The sequence below is a fragment of the Simochromis diagramma genome, unplaced genomic scaffold, assembly GCF_900408965.1.
Source record: "Simochromis diagramma unplaced genomic scaffold, fSimDia1.1 OVJJ01000545.1, whole genome shotgun sequence".
Lineage (NCBI taxonomy): Eukaryota > Metazoa > Chordata > Actinopteri > Cichliformes > Cichlidae > Simochromis > Simochromis diagramma.
In genome coordinates this window covers 3650853-3672541 of record NW_024387371.1, presented here as the reverse complement: position 1 = coordinate 3672541, position 21689 = coordinate 3650853, and the positions used below count along the sequence as shown (strand labels likewise).

Sequence of the window (21689 nt, the reverse complement as noted above, 5' to 3'; positions counted from 1 at the left end):
CTTTTGTGGTATCTTCATTTAGAAAGCATGTTTGAAAATTGTACCAAAAAAGCAGCCCAAGAATCAGATTCATTCCCTTCAGGTTTGAGGCATGGGACTTTTATTTATAATGCAAATTTAAAACACAAACTAACCCAAGTTCTGTCAGCAGAAGACAAATTAACTTTATGCAAATACTGATAATTTTTGTAGTAAAAATGTTTGTGACTAAAAAAAAAGAAAGGGATTAAAATTGGGGTAAATAGCAGATTTAAAATACAATTTTGTTCTTCATAACACATATTTTCATGACTAATAGTAAGCTCTACTGTTATTTACATTTTTTTATTTGTTTTTAATTTTTAATTTTTAATTTTAATTAACCCTGACAGCAGAAGTTGGCAGCTTTTGTTACAAACTGTAACACTGTATAAATATATAAAATCTTGAAACTCTGACCTACTGAAAGCTTGCTAGAACACAGAAAAAAATAGTAAATAGTATTTGCTGATGCCACAGTCAGTTAAGTCAAATATTTAAGTCAAATAAATAAATCCCTTTAAAATTTGAAACCAAATTAGAAAGAAATTAGTTGTGGCTCAAGACTTTTGCATTTAGTAAAAGAAAAAAGAAAAAAAGGTGAGACTAACATGGTTTATGTACTTCCACTACCCTGCATATTACTACAGTCTTGAGGACAGAAGGAGTTAAGGACTTTTAATCTGTTGCTTCAGGTTCTGATTAATCAGTATCTCTTCCCAGAAGGTGGAAGGGTTGGAGGAGTGGGAGGGTATTGGTAATGTCCACAGTGGCTCATAATAATAATAATAATAATAATAATAATAATAATAATACAATTGTTTTTTTTAAGTGATTTGATTTATTTCATTTAGCCATTGAGCTGAAGGAACTAAGCAGGAACTTGCATAATTATCTGGAAATAATAAACAATTACACCACTCCTAACTTGAGGCCCTTTTCTCAAGAAGTGATTTGATTGCTGATAATAAAAGCTTTCATAGTTGTTTCGCTTTCTTTCAAACTAAGTGACAGAAATCTTTTTATGTATTTTAAACACATCAAATTGAGTAGCAGCAATAATTTGATCCTCTTTAAAACATTGTGTTCAAAGCGTTGCAGTCAAATTCAAATAAAGGAAACCCACACGCCATGTCATGGGAAAAGTAAAACCATCAGTTTTGGGAAATCAAACCAGATTAGATGTCAGCAATTTGAGCCTCCTTACAGAGTGATGGGTTAAACTTATTTACCCCTACAACTACTGAAGTTTGTGGTGGCACTGTGCAGCTATGGAGATCTCCAAAACCTTCAGAAAAAAAACTTTGTCAATTCCTCTGAGTCTGGTAGGGAAAGGGAAGAAGATCGCTTTCTGGAAAATAATGTACACAGGAGTATACATTTTCAGTGACTTACCAATTTGTCTATGATTTGCCTATTTAGTGATCAGGAATAGAGCCCTGGCTCCTGTCTGCTAGGATTTTATTTTATTTTTTTACTGTTGGGATGTTCGTCTTTATTATTAAAATAACTATTTTATGGCCTGAAGCAAAACAGCCTTTCAGAGCCTTTACCAGCAGCACTGATGAAATCACTTCTTCAGAAAACAGATAAGAACTGTTAATGAACAACACCCTGCGTGGGAAGATCATTGCCAAAACCACCCCATGCAAAAAAACAAAGTAAAATAACTAAACAAACTGTTTTTCTAAAACAAGCAGGCTTACTTTAAAAACACAGAAACCCCCTATGCGTTCTTGTATGTACTTTAATCACTTTAATCCATTTAGTCATTCTCAAACTTTCCTACTGTAGAAGCTAAAAAAAAGGTTTTAAGAAAAAAAAGTTTAGAATAATAAAAGTCAGCAAAAATGCATCAACAAGTTCAAATTTTAGTTTCCTTTTGAACCATGATCTACCGCACCTCACTTACACCAGCCAGAAGAAATGGAAAAAATGAAAGTGAACTTTAAGATTCTTTACATGTCTTTAATGCCCTTATTATCGCCTCATTCGATGCCTTCATCTGTCTGTTTTTGTTTCATATTATGTTTTATTATTTATAATCCATGTTTTGTCTTTTTATGAATTCTGGCAATTCATTTGCACTTGTAATAGAGAAAGGTTTTTAAGTTATGCATGTGACGCAAACATGTTCATAGATTTGTTTAGCATATTACCTTCTGTGGCTCACCTTGACTACCTGCTGACATTTGTCAGTATTTTAAAAAACAAACAAGTTCAGACACTTGCTGAAAGAGCTATGACTACACGGCTTACAGTCAGCACAACACAACAAAGCACATTGTTAAGGAGCTGTCACAACGTTTTACAACCAAAGCTCAAAACTTTGCACAAGTGCAGACAACCCAACTCAGTGTTACAGTGATATTTCTATGCAGTGATGTTTTTGAAGCCACACTTTAAGTAGTCGGGTTAGAGGAGCATTGTGCAAACATGAACTGAATAAATATAATTAATTGCTGTCATTAGAAAGTGTAAAAAAATCTTTGTATAATTTTAAAAAGTTGAAGTATTTCAGCCCAAAAACTACAATCTTTATTTTAATTCCTAACAAAGAAAACATTTTTTACAAATATGGACATTTGCTCTCTATTCTATACAGTTTCCAATTTTTCTATATTACTTGTAAATCACTTAAAATCAGTGTTTTTATTGTTTTAGCCCCCGGAACAAGTCTGTTACCCTTAGATCAGCTCAATCAGTCCAACCGTCCAGTAAACTCAAAAAATATACCTGTATACACTTGCTCTTCTAAAAATAACATTTCATCATGTATCTTGCTTTTTTTTGTTGTTTTTTTAATTTCATTTTTATTTTCATTTTTTTATTTTTTTTTATGTCATTCATTTTATTATGTATTTTATAAAAATGTGTTATTTTTGTAAAGTATTTAAAGAACCTTGTGACTGGTTTAGAAAGGTGTTATAGGAATAAAGTTTGTTATTTTTGTATCATGAAATGCAAATACGAAAACTAAACATTAACATTAACGTTTTAATCTTGTAGGATATCCAGTGTTAATTCCAGACCAGTATGTCACTCGATCATCAACCATAGGCCAAGGACATTTCTAACTTGCATGAACAATAACCCATTATGATAAGCCCTGTGTTCTCATCAAAAATCCTTTACAAAACAGTACTCTAGAAAAATGTGACTAACAGGAGTCATCTCAGTTTCAACAAAAGAAGTTCTGTTAAATTTCCCAATAATACTGCCCTGACAAAGCAAACTAAAAAAACAAGAAAACACACCTAATCCCTTTCAAGTTATTACATTTCACAAACCACTAGTGCGTCACTAGCTGTGCAGTGCATTAAATCCATCTTAATGCCAACAAAATATATCTGGCTTAGGATGAATTAGATGTTATAGTCCATAATCTTTAAGTAAAAATATTAAAACGTAGTGGTGTATCATCTCTGCTCAGTCTGTATTTTACGGAGCGAAACTTGGAATACAATTTACATTTCAGCAGTGCCTTTTAAAGCTGTACTTTCTTTTTTTTATTTGCCTCATCATACATCTGTCCCAAAGTGTTGAACTTTGGCCCCAAATTATCCAGATACTTAAAATCCTCTCCCATGTCGTGGAATGACAGTTTATCCAATGACTGAGATATGCTGCCATCTCCTTCAAAGGCATAGCTGTGGGGTTGGTATGTTGGGTGGTCAACAACATTTCCATCAACCTCGTTACATCTCTGTGGAATTTAGAAGTCAAAAATAAATGGCTTGGCTTAATTTGTAAAACAAACAAAAAAGAAACATTACTCAGTATAGCGTTGAATTGCATTTGGTACAGCATGACTGCAGCCCTTCCACACATCATTGCTGTGCAGTCAGTGCAGTTTAATGAATGTGATCGTCAATAAAATCAAGTGCATTATAAGCCATATACAAGGCATGCTTTGTGTGAAATAAACCTCTTACCCTGTTGATATGGTCTTCAATGCGGTCAGCCGATCGAAGGCTGAAAGAACGTTGGTAAATTGATGAGCCGGCCTGCTTACAGAGAACAGGGTTGTCAGCTTTTATTGCATCATATAATGCAAATGCATAATTTTCATAGTGCTTTGTTAACATAATCACTGATTATCAATGTTTTGTAAAATATGAAGCCACATAAGAGTACTCCTTACCCGATAGGTGTTCATTCTGTTTGAGTTCCATGTAGAGTTCATCCTCTAAAAAAACCAAAACAAATTGTTCACTGGAGACTTAAATTTACTCTGAAAATCTGTGTATATCTATCTTTTTCTTAATGCATTCTACACTGTAGCATAATATTTTAGAGATCTTTTCACACAAAATTATTTTTTAACTGCTTCAGCATCTACCCACTTTAGTAATTGAGTAATTAAATACTGAACATATAATAAAATGAAGCAAAGCTGCCATCATGTGTGTTTGTTAACATAAGAGTAAATCTGTGAGTATATTTATAAATGTTGTATTTTAATATTATATTTAATATTGGCAGTATAGAATAATAATACTTGTAATCAAACATCCTCACTAATGTTTCACTTTCTTTAAACTACTTTTAGTAGTATTTGTATGTGTGTAAAAGCTAACAAGCTAGCATGAGTTAAATATTTTATCCAAAAAAAGGTAAGGCGGTATTTTTTAACATAGGGGTTCCAGCACCCTCTTGTGGATCTAAAGTGATAGCATGGCTATTCATCATAGAGTTTACCAGTGCCTAGTACAATTCTTTTATTACAATATGATATTATTGTTATTATATTATATATTAAAATAATTTTATCTAGAAAATAAATAGGGTAAGGTAAACGGTTAAGAAGGAAACGTTGTTTTTATTACAGCCATTATGACTTACCATGCTTCTCATGCCATGGCTCCTGTAGGTTTCTTGTTGATGCATGCCTAGCGAGTGTAACTGTAGGAAAGACACAACAAAGCTAAATTAAAAAAAAAACAACAAGCCCTGCTCCTTTGGTCAGATTTGTGCCTTAAAGTTAAATATTTATGCCCATAATTAGGGATATATATTGTTAGGATTGTATTCATATGATACAGACACTGCTTATTGTTTACCTTTATTTATCTACACTTTTGTTGATGCTACAATGAACATTTTATTGTAAAATTAAAAGATTACATTGATAATAGCTGCTTTTAGACACTGACAAGTTCAGCCGGCCTTCATACTCGAGAGCTATGCTCGGCCCAGCATAACCATGGGTAATACCAAGTTGTTTACCTGTGATTGGCAGGACAGCTCACACGAAGTTTAGGATAGGTCAAACAAATTTGTGATACATACTCTTGATTAGACTAGGGGGGAGTTGGCTATCCTTTATAAATGAGTTTACAAGGGTCTACAACGTTTCAGGATATGTAGCAAGTCTGTCTCCATACAGGTAGCTTTTTTTGTAAAACACATAAGGGGTGGATGAAAGCGGTTAAAAAAAGATAACTTTTCTACATGTTGCTTAATGGTCGTGGAACACATACTGCGATCCAGAACCACCTTTTTCACTTGTAAAAGATTTGATTGTGCTCACAGTAACAAGAGTAAATGTTCATTCCATAAAAATGTTCTCTTTCAGTTCATCAGTTTGTCTTCATTGCGGCACCTCTTGTCTGTCAGCTACATGCCAGTGAGTGTCAGAGAAGACACACCTTTCTATTCTCACATGATGTTCTTCACTCGGCAGGTACCAGGGTGTCTGCTAGTCACTCACATCTGTTTTATTATACGAATGAAATGGTTTTCATTGCCTTAACTTGCATTCAAGAATGAGTTTGATTTGGCTGTCAGATCTCCAGTGAGAGCCATGTTTAAGACAAGAAACTACAGTAGACATGTTTTTTTCTGATATAATTCTGATCCAGTGAAAAACCTACTTATAACTATTAAAATGTCCCTGTTTATTAAAGCCACTGACAAGTACTCCTTAGCAACTGGGTGTTTATTTTCCATTTAGAGAACTAAAAAAAACAAAAAATAAAAAATACACTGTTCACTTCAAGATTATTGTTTCAATTCTTATTCAACATTCAACTCACTTCAAGTAAATAAGCAATGTATACTGAACTAGAGATGGACCGATCCGATATTATGTATCGGTATCGGTCCGATACTGACCTAAATTACTGGATCGGATATCGGAGAAAAATAAAAAATGTAATCCGATCCATTAAATATCACGAAAGCACCTCACAAAACTTGCAACACGCCGTAACTCGCCTCAGAACGTTAGCAGTCGGAGCAGTATGCATCACGTGATAGAGCAGCTGTGGCATGCGGGACCTGTGGTGGTCTGGATAGCATTTGGAGCTTCACTAGCAACCTGGCATTTCATCTCAGACAAAGTTATCCCGAGAGAAGTAAAGCAAGTGTGTAAGTCCATCTTTGAATGTTTGTAAAGCATTCCTGCGTTAAGCTTAACAAGCGACTGCCTCTTCTTGCTGCTACTTCAATCATGAAACTGCTTAATGATCAGCTGATCGGCTTTTCTGTCGCGACTCCGTCTCTCTTCTTTGTTTTTGGCCCACTTTGCACCAGAAAGAGGAAACCAGCGGCTGAACAACAGCAGCACGTTTAAGCTTGATAAGCTGTTGTTAGAATTTATTTAATATAACTTTCTACACCAGGATCCTTTTCTACGCAGCTGACGGCTGTAACTGTGCAGGGGCGGATCTAGCAAAGTTTAGCCAGGGGGGCCGATAGGGCATTAACAGGGAAAAGGGGGCACAAAGACATACTTTTCTTTCTTATTCTCATTTAAAATGTCTGGCTGTTATTAAATAATTATCTGAATCTTACACCCAAAGTTTTAATCTGATATAAAATGTATAGAAGTCCATTACTGTATATAGTAACTGTTAAGTCTAATATACCCTAGTAAGCTATAGTACATTTTCCTTTGGGAAGGTACCATCTGTGCAGTCTGCAATTTTGTTGAAGAAAGATGTTGAATCTATTTAATATTTCTTGAAAAATAATTGATTTCTGTGCATTTTTTTTCACACTGCATCAAATTAAGGTTGATTACGTCGATTAAGCATCATGAGGTGGAGCGTGAGGGGTGGTTCCCTATTTTTTATTTATTTATTTTTGTTGTTGCTGGGGGTTGGAACCCTATTAGTTAGGTTGCTTAATATTTACGCTAAGTACTCTTTAAAATACCAGAATAGGGAGGATGGTGTAGGTTTAAGTTTATTAGATTGATCAGTATTGCTGAACTATGAAATTTTTTTTTTTGCATACAGGTATAACAGAATAGCTTTAGTGTAGTTGTTGTTTTAAACTTGAGTATGAACTTATACAAAATGCAGCAAGATATTTAAAAAAACAGTTTTGTTGATTAAAAAACACTATATCGGATTCATATCGGTATCGGCAGATATCCAAATTTATGATATCGGTATCGGTATTGGACATAAAAAAGTGGTATCGTGCCATCTCTATACTGAACATAAAATAAAGTGCATATATTATATAATTAAAATATCTAATAAAGTATTTGCAGAATATAGCCAAACATCCTCTACTTTTTTTAACTTCGCCTTTTTCCATAAAGTCAGCACTGTCATACATGACTCTTCACACCCATTGTACAACTCATTTTAACCCCGACTTCTAAGCATTTAAAGAAGTGCTTAGAATTGGTGCTTGTTCTGAGTTTATGAGATAATTTGTGCTAGAGAAAAAATTTGAATGCTTTTGGAAAGAAGAGAAGATGAGCTTCATTTTTGGTGTATCACGGTATAATAAAACATTTACAAAGCACTGCTGTCTGGAGACAAACAGAAAAGTGAGCTCTGCATAGTAGATTTTACCATGTGCATTTTACCATAATTGCTCAACCTTTTTGGAATTTTTGTGGGCTATAGTGGAAATTCAAAAGCTTTATCATCAGGGAGCAATAAGTAATTTTGTCAAGGGACTTGTAATTGATGCTATACTTTAGGACCAAGCAGTCTGACACAAGAATCTGTTTAATAATGGTCCTCAGTACCCATTCCAAAGCTTAATTATCATGTACACTTAAAATAAACAAAAGAAAATATTTTAAAAAGCTTTACTCACCATGGTAGACGCTGAGCTGTTGTACCTATTTACGTCATATAGTCCTTCTGTATCAATCTGGGATAGATAATTGAGCAGAAGAGGTTAATTAAGCATTGAATTAAGAAAATATTCAAGTTTTATAAAAAATGTTTTAAGTTGAATTACTTTTCAATTAAAAACATTTCAACAGGTTTGAAAATGAAAATGTATCTATAGCACCTTCTTCTAAATAATAAAACTTTATGCTTTCTTAAGTGCTCACAAACTTCCCAAAACTGTATATTCATTGGTACAGAAATCACTTCCTACCTGTAGCTTACACTTAAAGACCACCATAGAGATTCACAACTTAATGCAGCAAATATGATCAGTACATCTAAAAATGAAGAAGCTGTTCCAACTTGTCTTCTCTATGATGTGCTCACACTTTTTAAATGTTTACCTTGCAGACTGTATGCAAACTTTTTCCTATAGCTGTATACACAGCATACATCTTAACCACTGCCTTACATACCTGTCTGTCATCAAAGAAAAATATGATGACAACTGGATTATAGCTGCCATTCATTTTAAGCAGGATTAACTGACACATTTTGGCTTCTCTCCTGATGTCTTTAACTACACTGTGACTGTGTCCAAATTGGCACAACTGATGTCTCTTTTGGAAAAAAAAAATCCTTCACCAAAAAAGAAAGAAAGTGTCAGAGTTGAGAGGTTGATCACCTGCATGGTATCCATCTGACCATTTGTCACTGCCATATTATCTACTTGTGACTGCAAGAAACTGGGCTCGGTCTGAAGGAAAGAGAGAATATTAAAAAACATGTTTTCCTTGGTGGAGAAATATAGCACACCATTGTCTTGAATTTACATGCACAGAACATAACAAACCCACCGTGCATGGAGAGCACCCTCCTTCTTGATTGTACTGGATTAGAGTCTGATTGCCCTCATCTTGTGGCAAAATCTTATCTGGTCCAAACTTGCAGAAAAATGCAATTAAAAGCACTGCAGACACACATGAAACAAATGCTAAGAACACAGTGTGCATCTTGTCTTTGTGTTTTATTGAACTGTCATTGCCATGGGTACCAGAAGGTCTCCCAAGTAGTACATTAAAGTTGGTTGGGAAAGCAGAAGAGCTGAGTCTTCCTTATGAACAACAGATGTGACTGTGGTTGTACTAAGGAGTTCTAAAAGTGTAACTGTCTGATTGGGTTATTCCTAAAAATTAAAGCATTTCTTACAGTGAAACTGAAATTGAAAACAAAAAGGTTTTGCGGTCAACACTTGTGTATCAATGCTAATACAGATTTTTTTTTTTATACCTTCAAAAACACAGGAGACTATAATCTTATTAGAATTTATAATAGCTCAGTTTTGTCTTCTCACTGATTTTAATACTCACACAAAAATGCAAGCAATCCTATAATAACCAACCCAATGCCAGCTGGTCCAAGACGGGTTGAAAGCGGCTCTCTGCTGTGACAAACATCATTTTCATCACATTGACACATGATCAATTGCAGAGTGTCATGTCCAGCTATGCCCTGTTGGTCCATAATCACCAGGGGAATGGAATAGTTAAGATAAGGAAGTGTCTTCTGGCTAACAAGAGATACTTCCTCACCTGTGTGGGGTGAGAAAACAGCATGGGGGTTTGTGGATTTTTCCCAGAAATGTTTGTTTAATATAGAAATGAGGGTTAACATATATCTAAATGTACCAACCATAGTCAGGTTCTATTTTCCACTGTTGCTTTTGTTTTTCATCCCCCAGACTAAAGTGGAAGGGTCCACTGTAAGGAACGGCATCTAGGTCCTTTGCACGCACCTTGACCTTGTTAACCTTGTTTCCACACATGACAGCGCTGTTGTTGACCAGTTTAGGAGTATTGTCATTGATGTCCGCCAGGTGGATCCTGACAGTGCATGTGCTCGTGGCTGGAGGCTGACCTTTGAAACCACAGCAAAATTAAAAAAAATTGCTTTGTTATTCCAAAGATTTGTTTAAGAAATTATCCAATTTATTTTAACAATAGTAGAGCTTCTGTGTACCATCATCTATGGCAGCTATGACGACTGTGTAAACATTCTCGTCATCAACAAATCGTGACTCTCTGTCCATCCTCTTAGTTGATTTGATTACTCCTGTTTTGGTATCAATGGCCACCCAGTCAGCTGGATCTGTTAGGAGCTCATACCTAAAGAGTAATCAGAGAGTGGTGCAGAACATATTAGATGAAAATACTGAGTTTTAGCTTGTGGAAACCAAAGTTGTAGCTTTTTGTGTACTGCAGTGCAAAGGGCGTTACTCCCTCAGTAGCCATTTCTAACTTAATCATGTTATGCTTCACTGTGACACCTACTGGCCTTACAATGGTAAGGCCACTGTTGTATAGGCTTATTTTCTGATAATCTATACAGGGAGTGCAGAATTATTAGGCAAGTTGTATTTTTGAGGAATAATTTTATTATTGAACAACAACCATGTTCTCAATGAACCCAAAAAACTCATTAATATCAAAGCTGAATGTTTTTGGAAGTAGTTTTTAGTTTGTTTTTAGTTTTAGCTATTTTAGGGGGATATCTGTGTGTGCAGGTGACTATTACTGTGCATAATTATTAGGCAACTTAAAAAACAAATATATACCCATTTCAATTATTTATTTTTACCAGTGACACCAATATAACATCTCCACATTCACAAATATACATTTCTGACATTCAAAAACAAAACAAAAACAAATCAGCGACCAATATAGCCACCTTTCTTTGCAAGGACACTCAAAAGCCCGCCATCCATGGATCCTGTCAGTGTTTTGATCTGTTCACCATCAACATTGCGTGCAGCAGCAACCACAGCCTCCCAGACACTGTTCAGAGAGGTGTACTGTTTTCCCTCCTTGTAAATCTCACATTTGATGATGGACCACAGGTTCTCAATGGGGTTCGGATCAGGTGAACAAGGTGGCCATGTCATTAGTTTTTCTTCTTTTATACCCTTTCTTGCCAGCCACGCTGTGGAGTACTTGGACGCGTGTGATGGAGCATTGTCCTGCATGAAAATCATGTTTTTCTTGAAGGATGCAGACTTCTTCCTGTACCACTGCTTGAAGAAGGTGTCTTCCAGAAACTGGCAGTAGGACTGGGAGTTGAGCTTGACTCCATCCTCAACCCGAAAAGGCCCCACAAGCTCATCTTTGATGATACCAGCCCAAACCAGTACTCCACCTCCACCTTGCTGGCGTCTGAGTCGGACTGGAGCTCTCTGCCCTTTACCAATCCAGCCACGGGCCCATCCATCTGGCCCATCAAGACTCACTCTCATTTCATCAGTCCATAAAACCTTAGAAAAACCAGTCTTGAGATATTTCTTGGCCCAGTCTTGACGTTTCAGCTTGTGTGTCTTGTTCAGTGGTGGTCGTCTTTCAGCCTTTCTTACCTTGGCCATGTCTCTGAGTATTGCACACCTTGTGCTTTTGGGCACTCCAGTGATGTTGCAGCTCTGAAATATGGCCAAACTGGTGGCAAGTGGCATCTTGGCAGCTGCACGCTTGACTTTTCTCAGTTCATGGGCAGTTATTTTGCGCCTTGGTTTTTCCACACGCTTCTTGCGACCCTGTTGACTATTTTGAATGAAACGCTTGATTTTTCGATGATCACGCTTCAGAAGCTTTGCAATTTTGAGACTGCTGCATCCCTCTGCAAGATATCTCACTATTTTTTACTTTTCTGAGCCTGTCAAGTCCTTCTTTTGACCCATTTTGCCAAAGGAAAGGACGTTGCCTAATAATTATGCACACCTGATATAGGGTGTTGATGTCATTAGACCACACCCCTTCTCATTACAGAGATGCACATCACCTAATATGCTTAATTGGTAGTAGGCTTTCAAGCCTATACAGCTTGGAGTAAGACAACATGCATGAAGAGGATGATGTGGACAAAATACTCATTTGCCTAATAATTCTGCACTCCCTGTATGACCAGGTGTCGATAAAGACATGATTAGATTAGCTTGGGATAGCTAACATTTCTTGTTGCTTATCACGCTTTGCAGGATCTGTTTTTTCTTTCAAGAAAGAAGAAGAAATAAAAGGGTTTAAATAAAACCCTTGTCAGTCTCTATTTTATGTTGTAGCTTACAGGCAGAATGAAAAATCTTGGATTCACATTAGACTCAATCAATGAGATTATCATGAACTACAGTACAGTATAACTCAAATTAAGTCAACTGACCCAACCTTTATGTCAAGAAGTGTTATTGCTGAGGAGATTTGGGCCACTTGGGGTTTGTTCTATAAACATAGCAGATTTAGTCATAATTTAGTAACTGAGTATTATCAATAATCAATGCCGCAGAGTTTTACTGGCACAAATGCAATTTTATTGGCCTGTAAAAAACTTATATATATTATTATTTGTAAATATTAATGCAGTTTTATTAATATTTTATTTTATTTCACTTTAAATCAGAAAAATGATGTTACGCAAGCCTTGAAATATGCTTCTAGATATGTTTCTACTGCAAGTCTATTCTTAGGCACAAATGTGGGTGAAGCACTCAGGTTTACATGGGGACAACTGAGCGCTACACAGCCGAGTGTTATCAAAGAAAAAATTTGTGTTGAGGATTTTTTTATAATTGAGTTATTCGAATGACTCAAAGAATCATTGCAGCCCTTATATATTTATGTCAATCAAAATAAGCTTTGTAGAAAGGTTGTAGACACCCTACCTGGTAATATTAGAGTCGACATCATGAACCTTTGGCTTGAACAGCACCTTTCCTGGCTCTGCTTCCTCCTTCAAGTGTATGTCATCTATAGCTTTTTCAAACTCTGGTGGATCGTTGGTATCAATCATTTTTAGAGTGACATTGGCTCTGTCTGTAGGTGGATTTGTGCCAGCACAAACAAATATGTCTTCAATGTTTTTTACTCCAATCTGCAGGTTTATTGAAGTTGTGCGTTCAAAATTTTTTTTCTGAAACACACAACACGTACACACACAAACAACTTTTATTAAATGCTGATACAGTTTTTGTGATAAAACATTAGTGGACTAGTTCTTCCCAGAGTAAAATAATCAAGTTTTTAATCCAAGTGAGAAAAGCAGAATTACCTTGACAATACTCAGGACACCCTCATTTGTTTCTGGATCAGTTTCAATTTTGTAGATTCCTTCTTCATTCCCTGCAATAATGGAGTACTTGGCATGCCATGCATCAGTGTTTGGAGTGTCTTTATCCTCCACAGCAACTCTCAAAACATTAGTAATGGTCTCCATTTCTATTGCTTCACCGTTGTACTAAAAAGAAGGAAAAATTTCAAACGTTTAATATAAGCGTCTGTTAAAAAGCACTTTTAGTAAGTAAAATAATTGGTACCTGTCTCTGCTTAAATCTTGGTTGGTGAGTGTTCGCATCGACAATGTTCAGGGTAATAACAGCAGTAGAGGACTGAGACTTTGGCTTTGTTCCACGATCTTTTGCTTGTAAGATGATGGTATACTTTGTTGCTTTCTGAAACATATAAAATATATTTGAGATATTTGAAAATTCAACATGTTTATTTGCATGTACATTAACTTTTCAAAGATTTAGCAAGAATATCGCAATAAATCTCACATCATAGTCAAAGCATCCTTTTAAGGTGAGTTTGGCCAGTCCTCCTGTAAGCTGCTGCACAGCAATTTTGGGCTCTGCTGGAGTCTGTGAAACCATCGTGATGTTAAATTCAGAGTTGGGTGTGTTCTCCTTATCTTTGTCTGTGACCACCAGGGTAACTGGCAAAAGGCCTTTAAGAAGTTGGGTAAAGACAAACAAGGAGAGTTGGAGAGTAAATGTGGGATAAAGAAAAGGTTTTCAGTCAGGAAAACATAACTATAGAACTATGTAGTATGATTATAGTAAGATGAAATATGAGACTTTGGTTTGAAATGATTCTATATTCTCAAAGAGTCTTAATATCATTTGTTTTATTTTTTTAGTGTTTGAAATAGAAAATGTGCACACTATGAGTTATTTACCACACCGTATACTCACTTCCTTGTATATTTTCTTTTACATTAACTGTTACTTCAGGAAGAGAGAACTTGGGTGGATTATCATTTATGTCTTGTATTTCAACATCAAATGCTAGTTCCTTGTCTAGTTTTTCACCCGTATTTCTGTCCAAGACATCAAAGTTAATCTGTGGATAAAAAAAGACGCATACACTTAAAAAGCATCAATATCAGTTGCGTTTATTGTCAGAGGAATTTATATTCCAGTATTAGCTCACATGGTAAAGTGGCTTTTGCTCCCTGTCCACTTTTTTATGTGCAAAGACGGCTCCAGTGTTTTCATTGATGGTAAACACGTCCGGCACACCTTCACCACTTAAACGGAACCTAAAGTCTTTCCCCTGAGTCTTGTCGTTATACATCTAGTCAAGATACAATCAGGCTGTTAATTTTTGCATATTAGATTTGTCTATAGTCACCAGTCATATCATTTATCAGTATCAGTTATTTCTTTCATATAATTTCCTTACCATTGAAATCTCTATGGGGTACTGTGCATCCTTCTCTTCTTCTAATTCAATTGTAGATAAGACCCATCTTCTTTTGGAACGCACCAGGAGATCCTGATAAGGCCAAAATATGGACCAAACTTTACACCAGCTTTGTTTTCTACAGAAAGTTATTTTACAAAAATAGCCTTAACAAACAGATGAAGTAAAAATTATGTTTACCCTTTTGGAAGGGCTGCTGTACTTGCTACCATAACAATCTGCCACGGCTGCTGCAGCAACCTATATGCAACAGGAAAACATTGCTGTGAGATTCAGTTGCTGTAGCAAACTTCAATGTGCACTGGGACAGAAACTCAGGTCTCCCTTCTATCACAAAACAAATATACACAGGAGTCCCTTCACACATATGGGGAAGTCAGTTTCTTGTTCAAATTAATCTGCATGTTAATAAGAAAAACAGAATCATTTGTACAAGTATTGGAGAAGGAACTCATGATGAATGTCTCAGTGAATAATAAGATGTTGTTTTTTTATGACAGCCTGATGACAAATTAACAGCAATGAGTGGGAAGTGATCATTATTTAATCAACTCCTGCAATTCTAACATAATTCATGAAGTATAATTGCATTGAACTAATGATTTTCAGGTGAACATCTGTAGCATTGTGTAACTGCGGGCCATAAGTGACCTGAAATGAAACCTTGTCTCTTCTTTCTTGCTCTCTTCCTTCCCTGCCTTTACAGACTTCCTCTGCTCAAAAGCCATTGCTAAGTTACTGTTAAGGGCACATATAGACAGCTAAAATAGTAAATAAATCATTAACTTGAGCACAAACAGCAGTCCCAGTGCTTAATGTTAACAGTTATAATCCTAAAGTTAAGACAGGTCAAAACAGGTTAATGATAAGGAGAACCTATAGTCCTATGTCGGGACATGCAGAGATCTTCACACACAAAATAAATATCATCAGAGGTGGGAAGCAACAAAGTGTAAATACTAGAGATGGACCGATCCGATATTACGTATCGGTATCGGTCCGATACTGACCTAAATTACTGGATGGATATCAGAGAAAAATAAAAAATTTAATCCGATCCATTAAATATCACGAAAGCACCTCACAAAACTTGCAACACGCCGTAACTCGCCTCAGAACGTTAGCACGTCGGAGCAGTATGCATCAGGTGATAGAGCAGCTGTGGCATGCGGGACCTGTGGTGGTCTGGATAGCATTTGGAGCTTCACTAGCAACCTGGCATTTCATCTCAGACAAAGTTATCCCGAGAGAAGTAAAGCAAGTGTGTAAGTCCATCTTTGAATGTTTGTAAAGCATTCCTGCGTTAAGCTTAACAAGCGACTGCCTCTTCTCGCTGCTACTTCAATCATGAAACTGCTTAATGATCAGCTGATCGGCTTTTCTGTCACGACTCCGTCTCTCTTCTTTGTTTTTGGCCCACTTTGCACCAGAAAGAGGAAACCAGCGGCTGAACAACAGCAGCACGTTTAAGCTTGATAAGCTGTTGTTAGAATTTATTTAATATAACTTTCTACACCAGGATCCTTTTCTACGCAGCTGACGGCTGTAACTGTGCAGGGGCGGATCTAGCAAAGTTTAGCCAGGGGGGCCGATAGGGCATTAACAGGGAAAAGGGGGCACAAAGACATACTTTTCTTTCTTATTCTCATTTAAAATGTCTGGCTGTTATTAAATAATTATCTGAATCTTACACCCAAAGTTTTAATCTGATGTAAAATGTATAGAAGTCCATTACTGTATATAGTAACTGTTAAGTCTAATATACCCTAGTAAGCTATAGTACATTTTCCTTTGGGAAGGTACCATCTGTGCAGTCTGCAATTTTGTTGAAGAAAGATGTTGAATCTATTTAATATTTCTTGAAAAATAATTGATTTCTGTGCATTTTTTTCCACACTGCATCAAATTAAGGTTGATTACGTTAATTAAGCATCATGAGGTGGAGCGTGAGGGGTGGTTCCCTATTTTTTATTTATTTATTTTTGTTGTTGCTGGGGGTTGGAACCCTATTAGTTAGGTTGCTTAATATTTACGCTAAGTACTCTTTAAAATACCAGAATAGGGAGGATGGTGTAGGTTTAAGTTTATTAGATTGATCAGTATTGCTGAACTATGAAATATTTTTTTTTGCATACAGGTATAACAGAATAGCTTTAGTGTAGTTGTTGTTTTAAACTTGAGTATGAACTTATACAAAATGCAGCAAGATATTTAAAAAAACAGTTTTGTTGATTAAAAAACACTATATCGGATTCATATCGGTATCGGCAGATATCCAAATTTATGATATCGGTATCGGTATTGGACATAAAAAAGTGGTATCGTGCCATCTCTAGTAAATACTTCGTTACTGTACTCATGTACAGACTACTTTTTACTTTTACTGCCTACATTTTTAAACAAGTGTCTATACTTTCTACTCCTTACATTTTCAAAGCAGCTTTAGCACATTTGGGTGGGTTATTATTTTGTCTCTGTGACCCTTCAAACATCAAACCGATTTGACCCTAAACAGAAACACGTGAGTGGCAGTCCTGTTCATGCATTAATCACCAGAGGATGTTGCATAAAAGAGATGACGTGTACCAAATTTACGGGTTAAAAGTAGACCGGTGCTTTTTGTTTTTGTTTTTGCCACAACACCGGAACAACAGCAGATCTACGGAAGTCGTGTTTGTGGTACTTTGGCATCGAAGCTAGTCCTACAGAAGGGGAGTGAATATACGGGGAGTGATTTTTGTGTTTTGTGTCTTTGTTGGTTGCTCTAATGTGTTTAACATATCTACAAATGAATACTGACATTACTTTTATAGAGAATAAAGGTGACCTTGGTTCTTGCAACCTGTAGAAACTATTACACAGCCTCACCATATGGCTTAGAACAAATGACATTTTTAAGTATTAGTTTAGTTTGTTCATGATGCTTATTTTCACCAGGGATCACACACAAAAACAGATGTCTCATATATGGCAGCATCTGAAAAAGGACTCAAACAAACAATTTGCAGATTACTAGTAAGGTGTACCAACCTCTGGTCTTCATCTTGTTCAGGTTGCTGTGTAACTGCTATAGTTGCACAAGCTGCACACCCTAGCACACAACCATGAGCCCCACGAAAGTGTATAAATCCCCAACAACTCTGTTACAGATACTGGCACAATACACAGTATTTTACTGAGAGATGACAGGAACTGTTGGGTGGAGCTGGCAAGAGGGGAGCTCTAGGGTCACTGCATACTACCTTGACCAAAGCCTTTCAATGAGGTCCTACTTATACATATCTATATATATCTGTATCTATCTATCTATCGATATATAATCAAAAGTTTAAGACCACTTGAAAAATGGCAACAACAAAAAAATTGCATGGCTGGATCTTAACGAGGTTCCAAGCCGGGCTTCAACCAGTGTTGCCAACTCCTCAGTAAGGAAAATCACTATTGGCTGTCCTAAAAGTCACTAGAAGTCGCTAAATTACGTCATTGTCATCTAATTAGCATAATTGGTCATGCTAATGTAATTGTAACCTGTTGGAGAGAGAAATAACATCGTGGAAGAGACATAAAGTCAGTAAAAAAAAGTCTTAAATGCATTTATAATTTATTTAGAACTACAAATTAAATTTATTTTAGCAATTATTGTTTTTTTTAATGTAACAATTCCAACCCTGCTCCTTTTCCGGGCTTGGACCGGCAAAAGTGACCCGAAATAGGCACTCTGGTGGAGTTACCTTGTGTGTGTGTGTGTGTTTATAAGTAGTTTTAAACCTTGTGGTCCACAAAGCAACATAACAGTAAAAGAAGAACTGACTGCGTTACGGTCAGTGCGGGAGCAGCGGCTTGGCTCATTCATTCATTTGCAGTTTGGACGCATAGGTGTGAACATCTCCTGCCCTGATAGCAGCTGGGGAGGACTATCCTCCGCCTGTGAGCGCTTTGGCACGAGCGAGGTGCCCACCGCAGCACCGCTGCTTGTTGAGAGTAAGAGCGATACGCGCTTTCACGTCAAAAAGTCGTCATAAATAAGTCTCCAATAACACCAAAAAAAGTCGCCAGATTTGTCGCTAGTCGCTTTTTAGAAAAAAAGTCGCTAAATATAGCGAAAAAGTCGCTAAGTTAGCAACACTGGCTTCAACATGCTAGAAGAAGAAATGGGAGTGAGACAAGACATTTTTTGAATATGCAATTTATTAAAAGCACTCCCATTCCTTCTTGTTGCATGTTGAAGCTCTGCTTGGAACCTTGTTAAGATCCGACCATGCAATTTTTTGTTGTTGCCATTTTTCAGGTTTTCTTAAACTTTTGATCAGGGCTCTATATTTAGTTTTTGTGTATAGTTTTTTTTTATTTATATATACTTTTATCCACATTCATCTTAAAGCCTAAAGGTCTTCTGTAAGTTTCATATAAAATAAACAAGTGAAGAGTGTGCTTAAACCTTTGCAACAGTATGAAACATTTTGTGCTTTATTTTAATATAATTGGCTCCCTTAAATACAAAATATGGAAAACCATTCAAACAAAGTACCCAAAATTTGTTGAAGTCATTTATATCAATATTTTCTGGATTTTTTTTTCTGAATGAAGAATAATCATCTGACAAACATGCAGTATTATAGCATTTAGTTTACCAAGTGCAGATGACAGGACATATATTATGTTATTAGCTACTAAATAAAATAGTAAATAATTAAATGAGCTTCAGACAATAATAGGAAGGTCTGTAGGCTAGTACATATAGTACGATGGATGAACCTGGGAGTGAGCATATAGGTGTGTGAGCAAATAGCTTCTTGATTGATTGTTTTTCCCACAACAGAAACTAAATATACTGCAAAGTAAATTTAAACACCTAAAGCACCTGAGCACCTAAAGGCTTATTCACCGAATACACTGTGTTAAAGTTCATAGTCCACAAGCTGTAACAACACTGCATAGAACAAGTTCTGCTTGCGTTTCTCATCTATCTACCTGCTCTTGTGAACGGATGGGAACTTATACATTAACAGAAGCTAAATGCTCTATGCAGGTTAATGTAACCTGAAAATATCATTAGATATAATACAAATAAACATTACAGAAAAAATATCAAACATTGAAATTGATGTTTATCTTCAGTGGTGAATACAATTATCTTTTTTGGGTTTAACAATAAGAATAAGAAAAAGAATAACAATAAGAATTTATAAGACAATCCCTTATCAATACTGAAGATTATTAAAAAGGTTGTACTCACCAACAGAAAAAGGGAGATCCTCATCTTGCTCTACACTCCTTGATATCCTCTGCTGGAGTGCTCTGAGTTTCAAAAACAGCTTGACTAGGAGTGCGGGAAAGCCCTGCCCACAGCTGCTGTAGAGAGCAGATTGGCTGACTTTCCAGTCTACACAGACCCGCGTCTTCATGCTGTACTATTTGATGTATCAGGGTGCAATAAATGTATTTTTTTTCCCCAGTTTTGTGCCGTAAAAGACCAGTTGGTTTTGTATTATTTATATATATATATATGCATCCCATAAATGTGCCTGTATAAATGTCCTTCATGAGAGAATGTATAAGCTACTGTGAGTTTTTAGTCTGTGGGTGTGCTTCGCAGCTCAGGTGTACATCCCTCCAGCTCTACAGCTCAGGTTACCGTGTTTTATTTATGCGCGGCCTACATCATATGCAAATGAAGTTTGAATCCACAGATCCTTCAGCTTAGTCGCTTTGAGAACCTTTTAAGCACACAGGTAAAAGTAGCTTCACTCATACTCAGTCAGTGATATATTACACACACTCTGTATGTGCCCTCTCTACCTGCGTATTCCTATAATTCCTAAATATTTAGTACTGAAGCTTTGCAGTTCTTTTCAGACTCAGAGTCAGTGGATTTGAATTGTAATTAACAGTTATTATCATATAATCCTTGACTAATGGTAACTGTGTCCACCTTGCCAAAGGCAATGCTTTTTGGCAGGTTTTGGAGGTATTAGTTTTGGCTTCCACAAAGTTGCAGGTAAACAGTTCCCGCTGACTAAGCCTGGTTATTAAAATGACGCATCTGTATTTAAGGAGGTGAGGCACATCTAAAAAAATTAATTTGGATGGTGATTCACTACTTTAACACGGAATCAAATTACTTCGTCACTGATGTTTAACACATAATTTATTAAACTGATATATGAATACTGCTATATTCTTGAATACTGTTTTCTCTCTCCCATGGGCTATGTTTTGTCCCGTCTCCCTATATATGTATATGTATATGTATACAAACTTGAATTGAATTGAAATTGAATAACTCTGTGTACTTGTACTTGTGTTGTATAAATTAAAGGGATATAGAAGCTAAATCAGAAAAAAATTACATTAAATGGGCCCTAGTGTAACTTGACCACGACATCCCACATATAAAAAAAAAAGCTTCCAGGTGTTTTGTTTCTTTGTTTTTAAAAAAAAAAAAAAAAAAATTTAAAGTACACAAAATGGGCAAGTGCAACTCATATCCTGGAGCCTTCCTAAGCAACATAAAGAAGGTTCAAATTGTAAACCTTAAAACTCAGTAAAAAAGTAAAACTACCAAGCCTAAAGGAGTACATTGATAGACTGATGCCATTACTAAATGACACGTGGCCACTAAAGAAAGAAAACTAAATTCTTTAATCTCTAAAATCTACGGAGGAGGTAAAGGTCTGACAGCTTTTACTATCAGAGTTATGATCTGAATGTGCTAGTTGTGCCAAATACATTTTGCTTTTCCATCATTAGCTCTATAAATACTCTATAGGCTTCTCTTGTTAAGATGTTTTATCTGTTATTTCAGTTATTACGTAGCAGTATGACAATCTGTAAGGCAGGACAGGCTGGGAAAAAAAACGCCACACTCTTGTTTATTAACCACTTTCAGTTAATGTCAGTTAATGAGTTCTAGCTCTTTCTAACCTGTTTCAGTACACCGTGATAGGAGGGGAGACTTTGTTTCTGTGGAATGCAAGAATGAAAGTATCTGTAGGGTTTGACACTAGCGAGGCCTGGCCCAGTGCCAATAAAAAAAGAGAGCTGCATAAATCGGTGGCTGTTTGGG

The 21689-nt window shown here is 36.2% G+C and overlaps 1 protein-coding gene across 2 annotated transcripts; it reads right to left on the bottom strand.

The window, feature by feature from the left end:
• Positions 1–83: 83 nt before the first annotated feature.
• On the bottom strand, positions 84–20978 carry cdh26.1 (cadherin 26, tandem duplicate 1). 2 transcript variants are annotated; one of them, XM_040007642.1, is made up of 19 exons: positions 19860–20978; positions 14804–14863; positions 14603–14695; positions 14351–14494; positions 14113–14260; positions 13696–13865; positions 13456–13590; positions 13191–13376; positions 12805–13052; positions 10122–10267; positions 9795–10019; positions 9473–9694; positions 8960–9072; positions 8788–8859; positions 8083–8139; positions 4864–4923; positions 4163–4207; positions 3954–4028; positions 84–3724 (listed from the first exon to the last, which is right to left on the bottom strand). In XM_040007642.1, the coding sequence occupies exons 1-19, from the start codon at positions 19881–19883 to the stop codon at positions 3506–3508; spliced, it is 2442 nt and encodes an 813-aa protein (XP_039863576.1). In that variant the 5' UTR covers positions 19884–20978; the 3' UTR covers positions 84–3505. The 2 variants fall into 2 exon arrangements, with proteins under 2 accessions (XP_039863576.1, XP_039863577.1); XM_040007643.1 differs by having other exon boundaries at positions 3954–4025; positions 19860–20974.
• Between the last annotated feature and the right edge of the window lie 711 nt (positions 20979–21689).